Below are 19,377 nucleotides of genomic sequence, written 5' to 3'. Positions count from 1 at the left end.
GCTCCCTGCTGAGCAGAGTCCCTGATGCGGGGCTCGATCCCAGAACTCTGGGATAATGACCTAAGCCAAAGGCAGAGGCTTTAACCCACTGAGCCACCGAGGCGACCCTACTCTTTCAGTGTTCATTCCTTTGATTACTATTAAATAGGATCCTAGGACCTTTGAGCTAGAGGAGGTGCCTTTATTTTACAAATGGAAGAACCAAGTATTAGAGAGACGAAGTGTTCCTCCCAAGGTTATAAGGCAGATAGCAGGCAGAAACCCAGGAGTACTGCCTCTAAATGTTGGGGTGTCCCCCACTGTGCCATGATAGTTGGTTGTTGGGGTTGAGACAAGGGTGTCTTGCTGTTTTCTGATTTGGTTCATCTTGTCCTAAATATCTCTTCCTCTCAGGCAAGGAAAAAACCAGTATCAATTAAAAAGAGCATCCTTCTTACTGGATGTAACACTCCGCATGTCCGGGGTGTGGTCTGTTTACCAGGGCAGAGAACGTCATAAATTAATGTGCCAAGTTTCCAGGTAACTTGAAATTGGGGTCAGATTCCCAGCCGAGGGCAGGACTGCAGAGTGTTGAGAGCTTGTGGGATAGCTTGCTGTCTTCGGGCTGCGACTCTGCCCAGCCCCTTACGCCTCTGAGTCCTGGGTGTCCTGTGTGCGAGGTGGGGATGGACCACAGTGCTTTTCCCAACAGGCAGACAGGCGAGTAGTAAGTGCTCAGTAAAGACTCCCATAAGAAAGAGGCTGCTTAGCTCTTGGTGTCAGGGGACAGGGGTCCTTGGCCACCTCCCCACCCCGTGGTGGCCTCTGTATTTGGCACAGGTGTCCGTGGTAGGATCCTTCTGCACTGGGCTCCTGGCTCACTGAGTGGTGGAATTTAGGTCCCTGTTTGGAGGTGGCCTGGGAGGGCCAAAGGAGACTAATAATTTATTCACATCCTAGGAATAAGCCAGTACAAAATACATTTTTTTAAAAAAATTCACTTGGTGCTAAAAGTCCCGAGCCCTTCCCCAGGTCCCTCCCACCCCCGTCCCCAATCCCACACATCTGTGCTCTTTGCCGGGCAGCCCTGGGGTTGGACTCAGCTTGTCTGGGCCTCCTGCAAGAGCCCGAGCAGTGGGTCATCAGCCCTGAGGGCGAAGGTGAGGGTGCGCCGCTGGTAGTAGTCCGGATCACACTCCAGGTTCTCGATCACATTCGCTAACAGATGAGCCCGCTCCACACCTGTGCCGGGGGCCTCGAAGCCCAGGGCCGTGAAGTGCACGTGCAGATGGTAGTAGGAAGGCAGGTAATGCAGGTACACGCGGAGCTGGTCCCCCTTCACCTGGTAGCGCTGCAGGATGGCCTCCTGGCCCTCCCGGAGGATATTCCTGAGCAGCGGCAGGTGCTCTGGAGTGAGGTCCCGAAGCGATCGGATGCTGCGGCGATGGCAAATGGCGATCAGGTACAGGTCATCAAGCTGCTGTTGGTTCCACTTGAGATCGGGTATGAGGACAAAGCCATCAGAGGGATGTGGGCTTCATTCCCAGAACCCTCACAGCCTGGACAGTGTCGGTGGAGTCCCCAGTGCCCCTGCGACTCAGTTTCCCTTTCTGTATGACATTCTGATGGCCGGCTGGTGAGAAGTCTGGGGGGCGGCCACACTGGGGCTCCAGGGACTGAGCGAGCCGGCTTTGGTGTCCGCTGCCTTGGGATCATGAGCTGTCTCACCTGCAGGTACAGTTCTTAGTTTCCTCTGCCTCGGTTTCCTCATCTGCAAATTGGGGCTGTTGTGGGTGAGGTTAGAGATCACTGAGACGGGGATTTGGTGGCTCATCGGTCATGAAGGCGAATCCGCAATCAACACCGTGGATCAGAGGCCGGCCCCGCTGCACGTTCATGTCAGCCAGACCCGGCTCAGGGTTCCACGCGCCGATCGCCAGCTCCTCCCGGGAATCGTGGGTGGCCCTCGCTTACAGATGAGAAACTGAGGCTCACGAGGGATCAGGGTGGGCCCAAGGCCGCCCGTCCGGTGAGCGACACCGCTGGCGTTTGATCCTGGGCCGAACGGGGGTCCTTGGGCGTGGGGGGTGCCGAGAAGCTGCCTCGGAGGTGTGCAGGCGATCGTGAGCCAGCGTGGGTGCCTGGTGTGGGTGTGTGGTGGGGCGGGGGCCGCGGATCACATGTGCGAGCCCCGGTTCGCGGGGGCGGGCTCCGGGCGTGAGTGACGGGGTCACGGCGTGTGTCGGGAGTGGGCGAGCCGGTGTGTCTGTGCCCGCGCGTGCGCGCGCGTGCTGCTGGGTGTGCGGGCAGCTCTGCGCAGGTTGTAGACGCAGATGCTCCTGGGGGGCGGGGGGCGCTGGGACGGGAGGAGGGGTGCGCTGTGGGGGGAGGAGGCAGAGACAGGCCCGGGGACCTGAATCAGAAGACGATGGTGCAGTTGCCTGCTCGGGGACCAGGAGACTGGGCTGCGGCTGTCCACCCTTCCCCCCTCACCGCGGACCTCTGTGGGAGCCCTTCCGTCCCGTCCCGGGGCAGGGGGAGAGCTGGGGAGAAGGAACAAAAGTGACAGCCCCCACTTACCAAGGGAGTATACTGGGCGGTGAATACTGAGTACAGATACACCGGCCTCTGGTCTCGCCACAACCCTGGGAGTAGCGACGACTGTGCCCATTTTATAGGTGAAGAAAAAGAGGCCCCAGCAGATTGAGAGAGGTGCGCATGGCTTCCCACACAGTCCGCGGCCACGTTGGGGCTCAGGCTCAAATCTTTGTCTGCCAAAACCTTGCCCTTCCCTCTGTGTGCCTGCCTCCTACAATCTCTGTGAACCTTATAACCTTAGAGCTGCTGAGTAAGGTAGTGAGCACCCCATCAATGGAGGCACTCAAGCAGCTGCTGGATATCACATACTGGCGGGGCGTCCCACATTCCTGGGCTGGAAGTGAGGTTGGACAGTGGGTAGGATCCTTCCAAGCTTCATAGCTTTACAGGTGGCCCTAGTGGTTCTAGATGTTTTGGCTCCTGCTAGGGATTTGGGGGCAGCCTCGGCCTTGGCTTCCTCTGGGTGTAGGTAGAACTAAGACCTGCAGGAAGGCAGCAGGACGATGGTCTTGAGAAGTCCAGGGGGCAACGGGGGGCTGCCCGGCCTCGGCCTCTTAGGCTTTCTCAGCCTCTGCCCATTCCGGGGAGGCTCCGATGCTCGTGGGGTGGCCAGTGCTGTGCTAACCTCACAGGGTCCTCCCAGCCTGGGAGCTCAGAGGCGGTGTGTCCCACTGTCCAGGGCTGGCACCATCCCTGCTGCTGAGGAGCCCGCAGGCTGGAGCTGAGAAGCAGGAGGCAGCCCAAGGATAAGGTCTTGGAGACCAACAGTATACGCCTGGAGCGCCCCCAGCCTTACTGCCCTGCCAGTGCCTGGTATGGCCAGGGTGCCTTGAGAAACATCTCTTGGACAAAGCAGGAGACCACAGGTGCAGTGCAAGGCTCAGGGACCCAGTAACAGAGGGGTCCTCAGGGCCCGGAGGCCTGGTAGCAGTCTTGAAGGTTGGGACATGTGTAGTGGGAAGTTTTTTTTTTTTCTGCAGTGCCCGACCTGGAGTCACGAATAGGGCAGGACTGCGAACACCTCTGTAGAAGGCTCTGGGTTTCCCAAAGTGTTTGTCTGTGTGTTGCCTTGTTTTGGTCCTCTGCTGACCAGGGTGGGACGTGCTTGTGCTCCCGACCTGCCATCAGATGGGGTGGGCCGGGAGGGGACGGATCTCCAGGTTGGAGTCTGGGGTCCTGGTTCCAGCCCCACTTGCTATGGCTTTTAGCTGCCCCCTCAGGGTCTCAGTTTCTCTGATGTCCCTCTGTCTATGTGATGGGGTGTCACCTTTTCTTAGCTTGAGGGTATCCTGATGGGGCCACCCAGGGGGCAGTGCTCCCCAACTGGTGAGTCTGTGTTGGGGGTGCCCGGGAAGGGGGGCAGGGCAGCTGCAGGCTCTGGCACGCCTGGTCTCCTAGGGTGGCACCAGGAAGCTGATGGGGCGTCCAGGCCACCGTGCTCCAGATTCCCTGGCAGGGGAGAAGGAAGAGGGCGGGAGGACTGTGGCTTTGAGGAATGTTTAACCCGAAGCAGAAATAGCACTCCACTTTTTTTTTATTTTAGGCTTGGGTTTTTAGCTAGGAAGTGGGCTCCCTCTCTCTCCCTCTCTCTCTCTCCCCAGCCTCCCCTGGCTCCCCCACTGCTCTGGCCTTTTGGGGACAGAAGGTGGCCTCTCCCCCCCCCCCCCCCAAATAAGAAGCTGCTGTGGGAACCAGGAAAGCCCTGGATTTGGTGGTAGGCGGAGCTGGGTTCAGATCCCCCGGTCTCCACCTCCCAGCCCTGGGGCTGCTTCCCACCCTGACAGTCTCTGCTCTGTCTTCCGTCGTAGAACTGGAGAGGGGCCAGTCTGGAGAGGGGCCAGTGACGCGAGTGGAGAGGGCTCGTCTGTGGTGTCGTGTCAGACGCTCCTGCTCAGGTAGCAGCCAGGCCTGGGTGTGAAGCCCAGCTTCTCTCCTGAGCTCCCGGAACTTGACCAAGTTCTTCCCCCAGCCTCCTTACTTCACCTGTAAAATGGGCAGACAGTGATAATCTACCTACCTGCCGGCCTACCGAGATTGTGGCCGGAATGAGTGTGAAAATATTGGCCAGAGGGACTGGCGGGTCCCAAGCTCCTGCATCCCTCCTCGGAGCCCCGGTGGCCTCCTGCAGGCTGGCTGCCGGGTTGAATGAGAGTCCGAGCGCTGGGCAAGGGGCAGCTCGGAGGCTCTCTTCACCTGATCCCCCTGCCCCCCGCTTCTGCCAGCATCTCTGTGGCTTCTCCGAGGGAGATGCCCAGGAACTGGGCAGTGGCCTCCCCAGACCAGGTGGCAAGGACACGTTCAGCTTGTCCCCTTCTCATTCAGCTGTGAGCACCCTGAAGACAGACTCGTCTCATTGTGGGGGTCACCGCTGTTCCCCCGGCCCGTAGAACAGAGCCTGGCACGTAGCTGTTGGAACCAACGAGCAGCTACGGAAAGGAAGAAACTAACAAGAGAGCAGAGTTTCTTATCCGTCTCCGGTCTGCACTTTCTGTTCCTGTCTGTCCCCCCTCCTACGTCCTAGGCCCGGGCTGGGGGGCCTGCTCTGTCTAGGGGGTGGTCCTGAGAACCCAGGCACAGGGAGGCTGGGCCCCAGCAAGGAAGGGTCTGGGCCCTTCCCACCTCCCCGGAGGCTGGGGACACGAGGAGGGGTCCAGCCAACCAGCATGGTCCCTCCTCCCCCCCCCCGCTGCTCCTGTCTCTTTGTAGGAACCAAGAGATTCCTGTTCAAAGGCAGGAGATGGGCTATTTTTGGCACTGTGGGGGAAAAAGCGAATGCTTCCCTTCTGTTCAAAAGTATACGGTGTGTGTGCTGGGCAGACAAGGCGCTCGACAGGGCTCAAAGCCCGTGCTGCCTGGGCTTCCGCCCACCTTCCCCTCCTCACCCCCCTGGCCCCCAGAGTCCGGCCCCCCGTCCGGGGCTCAGCAGCCCACACAGCCCCGGTGGGTGATTATTATTTCCAGACTGCCCGTGATGAGGCCCTTGCTAGGCCTGAGCAGAGCATGATCTTATTTAAAACTAATAGCAGCCCACGAAATAAAGGAGAGGAACCTGCTAGTCCCTTTTACCTCGATGTGTGTTTCCTTGGCCCAGGCCCGGCGGAGCTGGGGGTGGTTGTGAGAAGGAGGCCCAGCCGGCTGGGGGAGAAGGGCTGGAGGCCCCGGGTGCCCGTGTCGGGTGACTTCGGCCAAGGGTATCCCTGGGCGGCCTTGCCACTCTTTACTTAGAGATGCGGAGAGTCTTTGTGGATCCACTGCCCCATGCCAGGTCCTGTGAGTGCCAGGATTTCTGGATGGATGGATTTCTGGCCTTCCTGGCATTTGCAGTTTGGTGGGGCGACGGCTAGGAGGCTAGGATAAGCATCAAGGCAGGGCATTCCACAATGCTGCAGGAGGCTACCGGGTCCGAGGTGCATCTGGGAGGGCTTTCCGGAAGAGGTGATGTTTCGGTTGAAACCTGAGGGTAGGGTTGCCAGCCATAATCAACAGTTATTCATTATTGATCTGAAATCCAGATTTAACCAGGCATCCTGTATCTTTATGTGCTAAATCTGATGACCCTACCTGGAGCTGAGGAGGCACAAAGAGGTTTTGGGGGGGTAATTTGTGGGGGGTGCTGGAAGTGTTTTAGGCAGAAGGAGCGGCATGTTCCAGGTCTGGAGGCATCTGGGACGTAGGTGATGTAGGGACTGAGGACGCAGGGAAGGCGCACTGGCTGCGATGGAGAGGAGACACCTGGTAAGGAGGAGGAATAGTAAATTAGCCCCGGGAAGGGGCTGTCCCTCAGTAGGGTGGGGGCCCACTGGAGGGAGCCCTGCTGGGGGCCAGTCTTGGGAACCAGGTGAGCCATGTGAAGCCCCACGGACCCTAGGGGAGTTGGGTGTCCACCCTGACCAAAGGAGGCCCCGTCAAGGGGTCACAGCCTCCATCTGGCCTCCGATGGGTTCCGGCAGGGCTGAATGGTGTGCGGCTGTACCTCTCTGTGACGCGTTACTGCTTGGAGCCCCAGTGCTAGGGTCCTCCTGCTGCCCAGGACCAGGATAAGGACCAGGACAAATCACTTCCATGCAGAGGCCAGATCGGAGTCACCCTCTGTTCTCAGTTCTTAAAGGGCCAGAGCCCGCAGTGCTGCTGGCCACCCAGGGTACCTCGGGCTCCAGAACCCACTCAGCATCCCCCTAGGGACACTGTGGGGATCAGGGCCACCCTCGTGGGCCTCAGGTGCAGGCGTCACTGCCTGCCGCTGGCTGGTCACTCTCAGTGGGGACCTTGCCACATCTTGGGCAGGAAGGGGAGGGAGGAGTGCTGGCGGTGGAGGTGGGGCGGGGTCCTGCTGACCCCGTGCCTGCCCAGTTTCCATGCCCAGTGCTGCCCCCGCTTGGTCCCTGTATCCCCAACAGTGTTGCCTCCAGCTCCCCGGTCTGGGGGGGGGGCTTGCACCTTCCCTGGGCCTCTCGGGTCGCCTCCCCCACTTGCGTTCCGAAGTTTCCTTGCTCTGGGACTTGTGACCTTATTAAGGGCTGAGACTGAGCTGGCTCCTGCCTGAGCTGGGATGGAGACCAGCCCAGCATGTCCCCACCTGCTCCCAGGTCTGGGGATGAGGCAGGGAAGTGGGGGGATGTTGGGGTAGGCAGATGCCACATGCCCCAGGATGGGGCTCCTCACACCCCTCCCCCATCCAAGGTGCCCGGGTTAGTGGCTCTGTTCATCTTGTCTCTGGATGCTGTGACACCTTTATTAGTAATAGTAGCAATTGCTAACCTTTTGGGGCCCGCACTGTGCCTCATCTGCCGAGACCATGTCCTGCTTCTTCAGGCCAGTCCTTTGTCCCAGCGAGCTGTGGCTTCCCGTGGTTCCCTGAGCTCACCACGCTGTGGGTCATCTCCGGAAAGCTCTCTCCCTTCCTCTTCACCTGCTGAGGCCCGCCCATCCTTTCGGTGTCAGTCCCCCGTGCCCTTTTCCCCAGGGAGCAGCGCGACCCCCTGACTGGGTCAGGATCTCACTTCACACACGTGGTTAGACGGCGGGGCTGTTGTGTGCTTGGGTCCGTCTCTCCTCGTCCGAGACTTGGAGCGCAAGGACCTGTGTCTGGGTCAGTGCTGTGTCCCCGGAGCCCAGCTCGGGGCCTGGCCCATAGGCTGCTCGGCGATTACTGGATGAATGAAGGGGTCAAGATACCCCGTATCCGTCCGTCTGTCCCTCCGTCCTTCTTATCTCTCTTCCCTTCCCTTTTAATTAATTAATTAATTAATTAGTGTTATTTTTAGAGAGAGAGAAAAGGAGTGCCTAAGAAGAGTACAGCCTCAGGACAAGCCCACTTATGAGCCACGAGGCATAACCTTGAGTTCTAGAAAGTAAAAGCAGGCGCGTCTGCTTCCCCACCCCAACAAGCAGGACACACACACATGCATTCTCCAAGAACAGATACGCATTGAGCACCTACTGCATACTGGAGGTTGTTTTATGGCTGTGACCTAGGCAGACACAGAGCCCGCCCCATGGAGCCCCGGCCACCGAGGAAAGACCAAATTAGAGAATCCAGGCAGGCAGAAAGACGGGAACAGAACCTCTCCTCCTGCTGTCCAGGCTTTCCTCTGCGTATGCAGCCCGGGTTGATTTTTATCCTCAACCTCCTGATGAGGAGACTGGGCCTCCCTCAGAGAGGTGAACTGACTTGTCCAGTGTCCCACAGCTGGAACATGGGAGGGCTGGGGTTGGAACCTGGGAGCGTCCCTTGGTCTGGGTTGCTCGGCCAAAGCAAGTTGTTAATCGATGAGCAGATACTGAGAATCTTTGCTTCCCAGCTCCAGTGGCCCTTTGCCGGGGAGTCAGGCAAGCCAAAGATTTGGTGCCTCTTGGAGGGCTCCAGGTGATGCCGTTTGGGAGGCAGGCTGGAAGGTAACTGCCAGAATGCATTTGTGTGATATGAGAAGTGCTGTCCTTTGCCAGCAAGTTCTGGACTCGCATGGACCCTGGTTCTGGTCCCAGCCTCTGTGCAGACTGACGTTGGTCCTTGGGCAAGTGGCTTCACCTCTAGAAGCCTCCGTCTCCTGATCTGTAGCAGGAAGAATGCAAAGTCCTTGTCCCACAGCCTCGCTCGGGCTCTGAGTGAGATTAACGCATGCTGCGTGCTTAGCGTGGGTGGGCACACAGTCAATGCTAAGTAAACAGAGACTTCTTCGTCCCTGGAAGCTGCAAGACAGAGTACATCTCTCTGCACATTTGAGAATTTTAGGGGAGAAAGTTATTTAACCTATTTAGAAATTAAAGTCAATGCATCTTATAACTTTATTTTTAGGGTAAAATAAATGCGTATAAATGACAGAGCAGAATGCAAAACTCAGGGGAATATTTGAGCTGGAACATACGATTTGAAATACACCCTGTTTCCTGTGGCTTCCTGAGACTCTGCCCCTGCTCCAGGGACCAAGCCCTTTCTCCTCCCCATGAGCCAGTGGGAGTGAAGATTCTTACCCCATTTGTCAGATGAGAAAACTGAGACACGAGCAGAAAGACAGTCACGCTTTTGCTGGCAGATCTAAATGTGGGAAGGTCTCAGCGTCCAGGAGAAAGAAAGGTGGAGCCTGGAGCCTGGTTCTCGGGGTGCGGACCAGCAAGGGGTACTTTGATGGGCAGGAGCCGCCGCTCCCTGCTGGACCAGGGACCTCACACCCCAGGCACCCAGGGCCTGGCCCACTGTAGGTACTCAGCGAGGGCTTGCCATGGCCTGCGGGGCTCGGCGGTGGCCCCCTCCCTGGGGACGACCATCTCCAGGCTAAAGCCTTCTTGAGGATGGGCGTCAGCGTTAGAAGGAGCTGGGTGCCCACCTCCAGTCCTCCACCAATGACTGTGACCTTGGACAAATGCCTTTCCCTCTGGGAAGCCTCAGTTTCTTCCAATAGCTGGGGGAGTGGGTGGCGGGGACCCCCCCCCCCCCCAGCTGTCAACACAGGGCTTGAAGCAACCCAAGAGCACAGCCAACAGCGCTGGTGCCATTCTAGGGCTTGGGAGGGTCTTGAGGGGTCAAGAAGGAGCAGGGGCATTTTACTTGGGATCTGCGCAGCCCTGAGCAGCTCTCACGGCTTGGTCCCCTTGACGGCTTGGCTCCTGCCTTTGCCCCAGGACATTTCCCATCATCGCCCCTTCTCCCCCCAGCAGGCTGCGTCTTCTCCAGCTCTCTGCAGCTGCTGCAGGGGCAGTGAGACCCCTGACATCTTATCCTAATACTGTGGCTGTCATGGTGATAGTCTGAGTCTCCGTGTCACTCGTCACATACTGAGCTCAGCGATCTTGGCCTGCATCCCCTGGTTGGCTCCAACAGCAGCTCCATGAGAGGCAGGGGACCTCAAGGCTCAGAGAGGGGCATATATAACCTGAGGTCACACAGCAGAGCTAGGTAGCCGGTGGGCCTGTCCCCACAAAAGCCTGAGGTGGGAGAGAGGCCGGCTTCGAGGGCTGCAGGCCGGTCAGCCCGGGTCGGTCCCTGGAGCAGAGGGGTGAGGGGTGGGCAGCTGGCCTAGCTCTGGCCGGAGCCATGACCCCTGGGGCTCTGGGAGGCTTTACAAAATGCTGTGCGCAGAGGGCTCTGCACAGGGCTAGACTCGCAGCGACTCGCAGATCTGGTTCAGGCTTGTCTGCAGATGGCAGCCTGATGCCCGCGAGTCCCCGCAGGTGAGCCCGCACAGAAGGTACGGCATGAGCACAGCAGTTGAGGCCCTGCCCGGTGTGTCCCTGCAGACTGCTGTGGGTCCAGCTGGCGAGGGTGGAGAAAGCACGGAGAGGAGGCTGGGTCAACCACCGGTGGGGAGGGCGGGGAGGGGCCCAGAGGACAGGGCTGCGGGCGTGGGGGAGGGTGGAGGTCAAGGGCCCTGGGGAACTCACTGCTTCTGGGTCAGCTAGAGGGGCTTCCGCAGCACCCCGCTCAGCCTGGAGCGCCCTGGAATTCTGGGCGGGAAGCCAGCTGCCTTTCTGATGAGCTCAGGCTGGCTCCCTCCAACTGGGCATTTATGGAAGACAGGAGAGGGGCGGGCGAGGGCCTGTCTCTCTCCCCACCCTAGAGGAGGCCCAGAGCGAGAGTCAGCTCCTGCGTCTGTTCTCTGGTTGTATCTGATCTCTGAGGCAACCATCCCCAAGGGCTCCTCCTCTCCGAGGAGCCCGCCACCCCCCACCACCCCCTTCCACCCGAGGTCAAGGGCTCCTAGCACCTTAGTACAACACCTGGCCCTGGTTCTCTGGCCCAGGGCCCGTGCCCACCCTCCTATTTCCACGCTGTCCCTGGTGGGTGTCCGTGGCCTGCTGCTCCTTGGGCCACAGGGCCTGCAGTCGGGGTGTTGGTCCATGGCCATCCGCTGGCTGCCTGCAGGTCACTTCCTGGGGTGTGGGAGCTGGGAGCTGGAGCTCTCCAGAGTCTGTGGAGAGCTTTATGGCCAAGGTGGGCCCCTTAGGCCCCAGTCCCCATGGGAACCAGCATATTTCAGCCTCCCATACACGGGTCTGTTGGGTAATGGTCTGCGGTTTGGGACGCGTGTGGCCCTTGGAGGCTGGGGAAGAGTGGGTGTCTGCTCACCCAGCCCTTAGCACTGTAGGTAACATCTGCTGTGTGCAGGGGGGGCGGGGGAGGGTCCATGTCCTCTTTCCTAGACAGGAAAAGGGACAGGTCATGCGGCAGGGGCATAGCAGACCCCCGGAATCCAGGGCCCAGAAGCCTATCCTGCTATGCTGCCTTCCCTATAGGGAACTGCCTGCCCCTCTTGGAAGTGGGGGTGGGGTGGGCCTGTCCCAGGATGGAGGGAGGGGCAGGCTGCTGTGGGGCCCGGCTGCGGCTTCCCTCCCTTCTCTGAGCTGTGCCCCGGGGAGGGACATGCTGAATTAGGGATGAGGGCAGCTGCCGGTGGGGGTGGTGAGAGGCCGGCCAGTGCTTGGCCAGTGCTCGGGTGAGGGGGATCAGGTGAGGGACACCGGCTGGCTCTGGAATAGGGGGCTGTTCCTGGGTTTTCTGCCTCGTAGAGCAGGAAGAGGGGTGTCCCCAGGAAGGGGAGGTTCAGTCTGAGGTGGGGAATCCCTTTGGGCCTCGTGAAGCATGAGGGGCCCCTGGACCACCGTGAGGAGTGTGGGCAGGGATTGAGCTAGAGGGAGCCAGCCGGCGGGGAGCTTGGGGTGAGGTGGGTGGGGTGACTGTGCTGCCCCCGTCCCCGACTGCCGTGTGACAAAGGGGCTCAGGTGACCCCACTATTTGGAGGTTGAGCACAGGAGAGGCCCAGGGCCCGACGAGGCGCTGTTTGAGGGGTGCTGAGCTCTAGAAGCTCTCTCTGCGCTTCTGAGCACTTCTTTGTCCCGGCGGTTAGTGACAAGGGGTGGCTGGGGGTAGGCCCAAAGGGCCCTACTTTCTCTTCTCTCTTTGTGTTCGTCGAACCAGAGGTGTTCTTGCTGCAGCGGGGCGGTGGGAGGCATGGGTGACACAGGCCCTCGACACAGCCTCTGTCCCTAGAGACGGAGACGGGGCCTGGACTGGCCACAGGACAGTGGCTGGAGAGGCGGGAAGGAGCAGGGCGGGCCCACCATCCCTCCCGCAGCCGCCAGCGCCTCTGTGGGGGCAGCCAGCCTCCCCGCTTTCTGTTCCCGCCGTGTTTGAGCTGAGCTGCAATCAGGAGAGAGGTATTTTGCTTTAGGGAAATCAGAATCAGACTCAACATTTATCCTGGGCTCCAGGGACCGGCTCTCTCTCGCGTTCGTTCCTGGCAGACGAGAACTGTGCACGAGGGAGGAGGCCCAGGAGCACGATCCTGCTCTTCCTGCTGTTCCTGTGGGAGGGGCAAGGGCAGGGGCTCGGCAGGCACCCCCACCGGGGGGGGGGGGGGAAGGCCTGGTTGCACAGCTGGGGAGCCGGCCACACCGGGCCGGGCCCCTCCCCGCACCCAGCCACCGGCAGGTACCCCCACCCCCCCCCACCCCCCCGCCTCTCAGGGAGGTTCGTGGTGGGGGGGGGCGGGGGGGATGCCCGGCCCCTTTCCTCCTGGCTCTGTGCCTGCTCTAAGACCGGAATTTTCTAGCTCCCTCTCAAGAAGCCCTCACCATGGCTCTGTCTGGTAGGAGTTTATACCCCATCCTTCAATGAGGAATCAGGCTCAGAGAGGTTAAGTAACTTATTCAGAGTCACACAGCCTACACAAGGCTGAGACAGGATGTGGACCCAGAGCCTCCCTCCGCCTCAGCCATGCAGTTTTAAATACTGGTTTCCTAATGAGCCTGGGTGCCCCTGGCCTGTAGGCAGAAGGGGGCTGGAGGATGACAGCTCGTTTTTAACGTTGGCCAAAGCCGATGGCAGTTGTGAAAGTAAACATGTGTGAGAAACCCAGCAGGATGTGTCACCAGTGCAGCCAAGTGGCTTGGTGACGAGGGAGGAGCGTTTATTTTCTGCCCCCTGTGTGCAGGGCACGGGGCCGGGTGCCCAGGTGATGCTGGGGCATGCCAGGAGAAGTGCCTTGGCCTCTGGGTACTTAGCATCCAATTGAGAAGAGGAGAAAAAGTGCCACTGTTGAGCGCCTGCTGGATGCCAGACATCGTGACACGCACTTTCCATGCCCTCCTCCCTCTAAGGCAGATGCTGTCATCTGTCTCCTTTTCAGATGTGTAAACCGAGGCTCTGAGGTGTGGAGTCATTGCTTAGGGCCCCACAACCAGAGCCCTGGCCTGGGGTGCTGGCTGGGCTGGCCCCAGAGCCCCTTCCTCAGACCAGTCCATTTCACCCCCTTGCCCCTTGCTGAGCTGGCCCCGGGCGGGCAGCACCTGGTCCCCCTCCCTGCTGTGAGCCGATGGGAAGACAGACCAGGCAGGAAACAGTGATTCCCACACATGGTGGGGGGGCTTCAGTGGGGGGTTGTGGTGGGGGAGGAGGGCTCTGCAGAAAAGGGACATCCCAGTGGGGATCGGAAAGGAGCATAGGAATTACCCAGGAGAAGGTGAGGACGTATGTCCTGGGCAGAGGATCCGCAGGTGCAGAGGTCAGGAGGCGGGGGATGGCTAGCGAGGGGCTTGGAGGGGGCAGTGCTGGCCTGCGGTAGCCCTGAGGACAGCCTTTTGTTGTCCTGAGCCCTGAGCCTTGAGCTTGGACCCGCCTCGTTCAAGTGCGGTGTGGGTGGACGCCTGTTTAATTTCACACTTGGATGGACACCCCGGGGAGGAGCTGGGAAGCCTAAGCATGGGAATGTCACTCTGGTATCCAGGGGGAGTGTGGAGCAGAGGGACCCCGTGACACCCCCAACCCCTCCCTCCCTCCCTGTGCCGGTGGTGGTCAGAGCTGCAGGACCCCCCGGCCCTTCTGGCGCTGGGGGTGGGGTGGGGGCACACCCAGGTTTGTGGGCTGATGAGGACAAACTTGTCCCTGCAACCTTCTATTTTGAAAGTAGGAGCAACATTGAGATGACAGTGTAGGAGCACCTGTATGTCCTTCATCCAGATTCGCCCACGGCCAGTGTTTTGCTGGGGTTGGCTGCTTCTCTTTCTAAATGTGTGTGTGTGTGTGTGTGTGTGCATTTCTGAACCTCCCGCACGAAGCTGCCAGCATCCTGACCCTCACCCCTAAATACTGCTGGGCACATCTCCGATGAAAAGGGGCATTCTCCCACACCACCTCTGTGCCGTTCCCACCCCTAAGAAAATCAGCGGAGTCATCGGGACATCCAATTGTGGCCCGTGGCGCAGCTTCCTCCGAGGTCCGAGTCATGTGTTCCGCGGCTGGTCTTTAATGCCAGATGGAGGACCCAATCCAGGCTTTGTGGGTTGCGCTTGATGGCCTTTTCCCTTTTTCCAGAATGATCCCCTGCCTCGCTTTACCTTTCATGCCACTGACTGACTCAAGTGTCCTGGCCAGTTGCCTTGTAGAGTGTCCTGCCTTCTGGATTTGTCTGGTTATGTCCCCGTGATTAGACTCAGGTTGAATATGTCTGGCAGGAGGACTCTGTGGATGTCCCCTCCTCTCACGCGATGTTGGGATGTTTCACTATTGGAGATCAAGGACAGTCGTCTTCATGGTCGTGTGTTAGAGAAGATACGAGCAGCACGTATCATTGGTGATTTTATGGCTGTTGGTGCTTAGACTGAATCTAGATCAGGCAAGTCAGTGAAATAAATGAGCTGATATAAAGAAATGTCCTGAGTGAACCATTGGACAGGTGGTGAGGGGAGAATCGAGAAGGTAGCATGGAGGATGGCTGAGCTCCTGGAAACCCAGAGAGAATGGTAAGGATGCAGGTCCTGGCATTGGACAGACCTGGGCAATGACCTCCTTCTGGCCGTGGCCTTGGGTCCCTTCCTCAGGTCTCTGGCTCGGCTGCCTCCTTGGACAGTCTGGTTCACACTGGTCACCTCCAGGCTCCTGACCCTGGTAGAGGAGCTTCATGTAGGTGGCTGGGTCCTCAGAGGGCTGCCTGATTGCTGCCCCACCCAGGACCCTCTGTGGCTCCAGGCAGGGAGGCAGTGTTGACCTGCTGGCCCTGGCATGGTGCCAGGAGACCCCTGATGGCTTCATCTGTTTCCTAGAGGTTAATTAGCTCCTTAAAGCATCAGTAGGCCCCCCCCCCCCACCCCGGGCTTGGTTGCCTGCTGATTGGTGCAGGGGACCATTCTAGTGGGGGAGGGGCAGTCAACTGTGTCCCCTCCCCCCATGCAGCTGTTCCGTCCTGGGGACTTGGGGGAAATTTCTGAGCTGGGGAATTCCAGGGGAGCCTTCTCTGACTCCACGAGGCCAGAGGTCAGCAGTGGATCTGTCATCCAAACTCTTACCACCCAGCTCGTGCTGTTTCTGTCACGTGATGCCAAGGTCACCCAAGGTCATTCAGAGGCACCCAGTTGGGTGTCCATCCCCGGCTCCAAAAGCGGTCCTGGCCCTGACATTTCCTGGCAAGGTGACCTTGGGTTGCTGCAAGCAAGTGGACTTGTCTGAACCTCAATCTATTGGGAAATGGGACCGCCACCAACCTGCGGGACTCTTTTTTTTTTTTTTTTAAGATTTTATTTATTTATTTGTTTGAGAGAGAGAGTGCCAGAGCAGGCGGGGAGGGGCAGAGGGAGAGGGAAAAGCAGACTCCCTGTTCTGCAGGGCACCCGACACAGGGCTCGATTCCAGGACCCTGGGATCATGACCCGAGCATAAGGCAGACTCTTCATCCACTGAGCCACGAGGCGCCCCTACCTGTGGATTCTTATGCAGAAGAGCATCAAGGCATTGTCGTTTTCACACGAGCCCATTTCACAGATGAGGGAACTGAGGCTCAGAGAGGGGAAGTACTTTGCCTGAGGACACAAGCTAGTAAGCTGTGGGGCTGGGTTTGAATCCAGCCAGCCTAGTCTGGCGCCACAGCCAGGAAGCTGCGCCCGGAAGCTCCTGCCCGTGCCGTGATGGGGGTCCTGTGTTTCTCCAGGTCCTGGCTTTGAGCATCACCTGTGCTCCTGTAGCCCTTCACTGCCAGGTGTGGGTGGCGAGCCCAGGGCAGCTCAGCCTGGGTTAGACCAAGGTCACCTTCCCTCTCCACCTCCACGCCTGACCCCCTTCCCACCTTCTACCCTCTGCCAGAACTCTCTGGGAAAATTGCATTCTTTACACCAGGTCTGGCTGATCCAAGTAACCAGCGCCTCCCACCGTAGCCGTGCCCTCTGTTTATCAGCTGCCCTCTCGAGAACTAGCCTCTTCCTCCCCCTGAGATCTGGGCTGTGCAAGGAGGAACCTGGCGGGGGGCCTCCAGCTGGTCCCCCAGGTCCTGATCCACAGCCCACCGGGTTCCAGGCTGTGGGTCAGGTGGCCGAGCCACACATGGAGTGCAGACCCTCACCCTCTCACTTCGTGTCCTGGCCCCCTTTGTGCCTCAGTTTCCCCATTTGGAGCCAGGGTGGAGGAAGGCTGTCTTCCCTCGAAGCTGTTGTCAGGGTGGCTGAGCCAAAGCACAGAGGCCCACTCTGGCACAGAGCCAGTGGGCACTTGGTATCTGGCAGTCGGGACTGGCTTCCTTTGAGTGGGTATTTGAAAAGCAGCCTCCTCGAGTCATCGGGCACAGCAATTCAGGGATAGCCCGTGGGGCCTCCCTTCCCACTTCTCTGGGAAGAGGTTGCCATTCCGTTGTGCAGCTCACCCCCACCCAACACCCACCTTCCCGTCCGTCCGTTCATCTGTACCTGCATTCCTTCCTTCTGCAAGCCTGCGCGGAGCCCGTTGGCGGGCCAGGGGCTCAGGAGCGTTCACACCCGCTTCGCACCTGTTCTGATCGAATTCCTAGCACAGCTCCTGTGGCGGGTCCTAGGACTCCTGCTTTACAAATGGGGAAACTGAGGCACTTTCCCAGGGTCACCCCCGCAGAGAATGAGTGTGGCCTAGGAGGTGGTTACCTGTTCTCATTCTGTGATCCTAGAGAGAACCCTGGTTTGGTTCCAACCTGAGCCAATTTAGTACTTTTCAGAAAAAAAAGAAGGGGATTTGTTTATTCGTTTCACGGTTCAATAAGGAATGACTATTTGGACTTGGCTGGATGTTTGACCACATTATGTGGCTTGTCCCAGGTTTTGGTTCACGGCTCTGTTCTCGTCTTGCCTGTAAAAAAGCTGGAACTGACCGCTGTGGGGGGCCGGAGGGCCAGGCCGAGGAGGGGAGGGGGCTGGGCACAGCCAGGTCCCGGTGGGCTGCTCAGCCTTCCTGCCCTGGCCCACCACATGCAGGCAGGCCCCCGGGTGCCTTCTCCAACGGTGCTGTCCCCGGGCTGAGACTTGGGGGGCAGCGTATCTCAAACACTGACCTGGATGTGAGGCTCTTTCCTGCGCCGCCCCCCCCCCACCCAGCCCCCAGGACGGCAGGGAGAGCCAACCCCGCATGGAAGAGGCTGTTCTTGTCAGTCCTTCTAGAAGCCCAGTTGGCCTCAGGAAGGATAGGCCAGTGCTGTCCCCTGCCAGAGTGGCTGGACACGCAGCTCCTGACTGGGACAGATCATCTGGGGGACATGGGTGGGTAGGCCACAGGGGCGGGCTGGGGAGGACAGGAGGGAGGTGACCCGGGTCTGCCCGTCTCCTAAGGCACCTCCCTAGAGCTAAAAGTCTGCTTCTGTTTTCTCTTGCAGTTACCGAGAAGGAAGTCCAGCAGTGGTGAGTAGCTCGTTTCCCCCAAACTATTGGCGGGGAGGCCTGGGCAGCTGTCGGCTTTGGGCTGAGGGGACAGCAGTGCAGCTGCCCAGAACAGGGCCATGTGGAGGGACTTCTGAGCGTGCCTGCTGTACCAGCCAGACCGGGCAGGCTTCGCTTAGATTCTTTTGTCCCCAGAGGGCTGGTGTAGGGCCAGTTGAACTGGGGTGGAGGTGGGTGTTGGGGACCACCAGGCCCTGCTCACCAAAGAGAGGGGTTGGGACCAGAAACGTGTCTGGAGACTGGGTCCCAGGCCTGGCTTTGTCACTAAGTCACCAGTGGCCTTGAGAAGTCTCTTCCCATTTCTGGGGTTCAGTCACCTTTTCTATAAAGTGGTTGGTGAGACTGGGCCAAGATGGCAAACAGGTTTTCTTTTAGATGCCGGCTCTCATCAGTCTGTAGTGGCTGCCCAGAGGGCCGGGTTAAGAAGGCTTCTGAGGCTGTATGTCATGGAGTAGAAGGAAAGTATAGCAGTGAGCGGTTGACGTGGGCTGGGATGAAGGAGTGATGCCTGCCTGGACTGGGGGAGAGGGAGCGGCATGCTGATTGTCCCCTGGTCCCCTGCGGAATGTCGCAGAATGTGGAGCTGGCAGGGGAGGCTCACATAAAGGGAGACTTGAGGTGGGGGGTTGCGGAGGGGAGGAGGCAAGCCTGGAGAACTTCCAGGCAAGTTGGGTGGGTGAGAAATGGATCTAGAATCCTGACCAGACCTCAAGTGATTCTCTGAGCCTCAGTTTCCCCATGCGTGTGATGGGAATGATGATGTACTGGGAAGACATTCCCTGTGAGGGTCATAGCACCATGCCCAAAAGATGACAGCCACGGTGGGTGGTCTTCTGTGTGCCGTTCGGATGGGGAACTGAGGCCTAGAAAGGGCCCCCATCACAGCCAGGGCGTGGCAGGCCTGCAAGGATCCATGCCCAGAGACTCTGGGGCAGCTCCGGGGGTGGGGTGTGCAGGGCCAGGCTGCCCTAGGGGCCACTTCGTACAACTCCCGTCCCTGAGTCCAGGCTGTGGAGGGCAAGAGCTATGGCCGCCCTGCCCAGCTCTGCTGACCCCGTGCTGGACATCTAGCCCAGTGGCCAGAACCCGGATGGTGAGTTGGTTCCTCCTGAGGAGTTGGTGGGGCGGGAGCAGGGGAGGAGCGCATGTGGAGGGAGCAGCAGCCGCTGCCTTTTCCGCCCCTACATCCGAGGACCAACATGTGGGTCTGATCTGCCTCTGACCTCCTTTTCAGTTCTCCGCTTCCCCAGGTGAGCGTTCCAGAAACGTTCCTACTTCTAGGTCTTTATCCCCATGGCTCTGCCTTCCAGAACTCCCCGCCCTTCCTTCCTGGGCCTTTGTCTGCTCATATCTCCCCTCTGGAACTACCCACCCTTCTTTCTGACCTTCCTAGGCCAACTGATAATCGTCTTTCCCGAAGCTCAACCTGCACGTCACCTCCTCCAGTCACCTCCTCCAGGAAGCCTTCCGGGATTCCCCGTCTGTACATAATCCCCCTCCTTCCCACCTGACAGCCAGAGGAGTCATTGTTGAACAAAAACCTGACAGTGTCTGGCTTCTGCTTAAAACCTTCCTTTGGCATGGTTATATGGGAATGAGGGCGGGTGTGGTCTGACCCTGCCAGTCTCACCACCATCTCCT

The 19,377-nt window shown here is 59.1% G+C and overlaps 1 protein-coding gene across 1 annotated transcript in view; it reads left to right on the top strand.

The window, feature by feature from the left end:
* NCS1 (neuronal calcium sensor 1) overlaps positions 1 to 19,377 on the top strand; it is a 50,318-nt gene that overhangs the window by 6,594 nt on the left and 24,347 nt on the right. The window contains exon 2 of the mRNA XM_059141358.1: positions 17,673 to 17,697. Coding sequence (XP_058997341.1) covers positions 17,673 to 17,697 — 25 coding nt within the window. The remainder of the gene's footprint in view (positions 1 to 17,672; positions 17,698 to 19,377) is intronic.

The sequence above is a fragment of the Mustela lutreola genome, chromosome 12 (assembly GCF_030435805.1).
Source record: "Mustela lutreola isolate mMusLut2 chromosome 12, mMusLut2.pri, whole genome shotgun sequence".
NCBI lineage: Eukaryota > Metazoa > Chordata > Mammalia > Carnivora > Mustelidae > Mustela > Mustela lutreola.
This window is presented reverse-complemented; position numbering and strand designations above follow the sequence as displayed.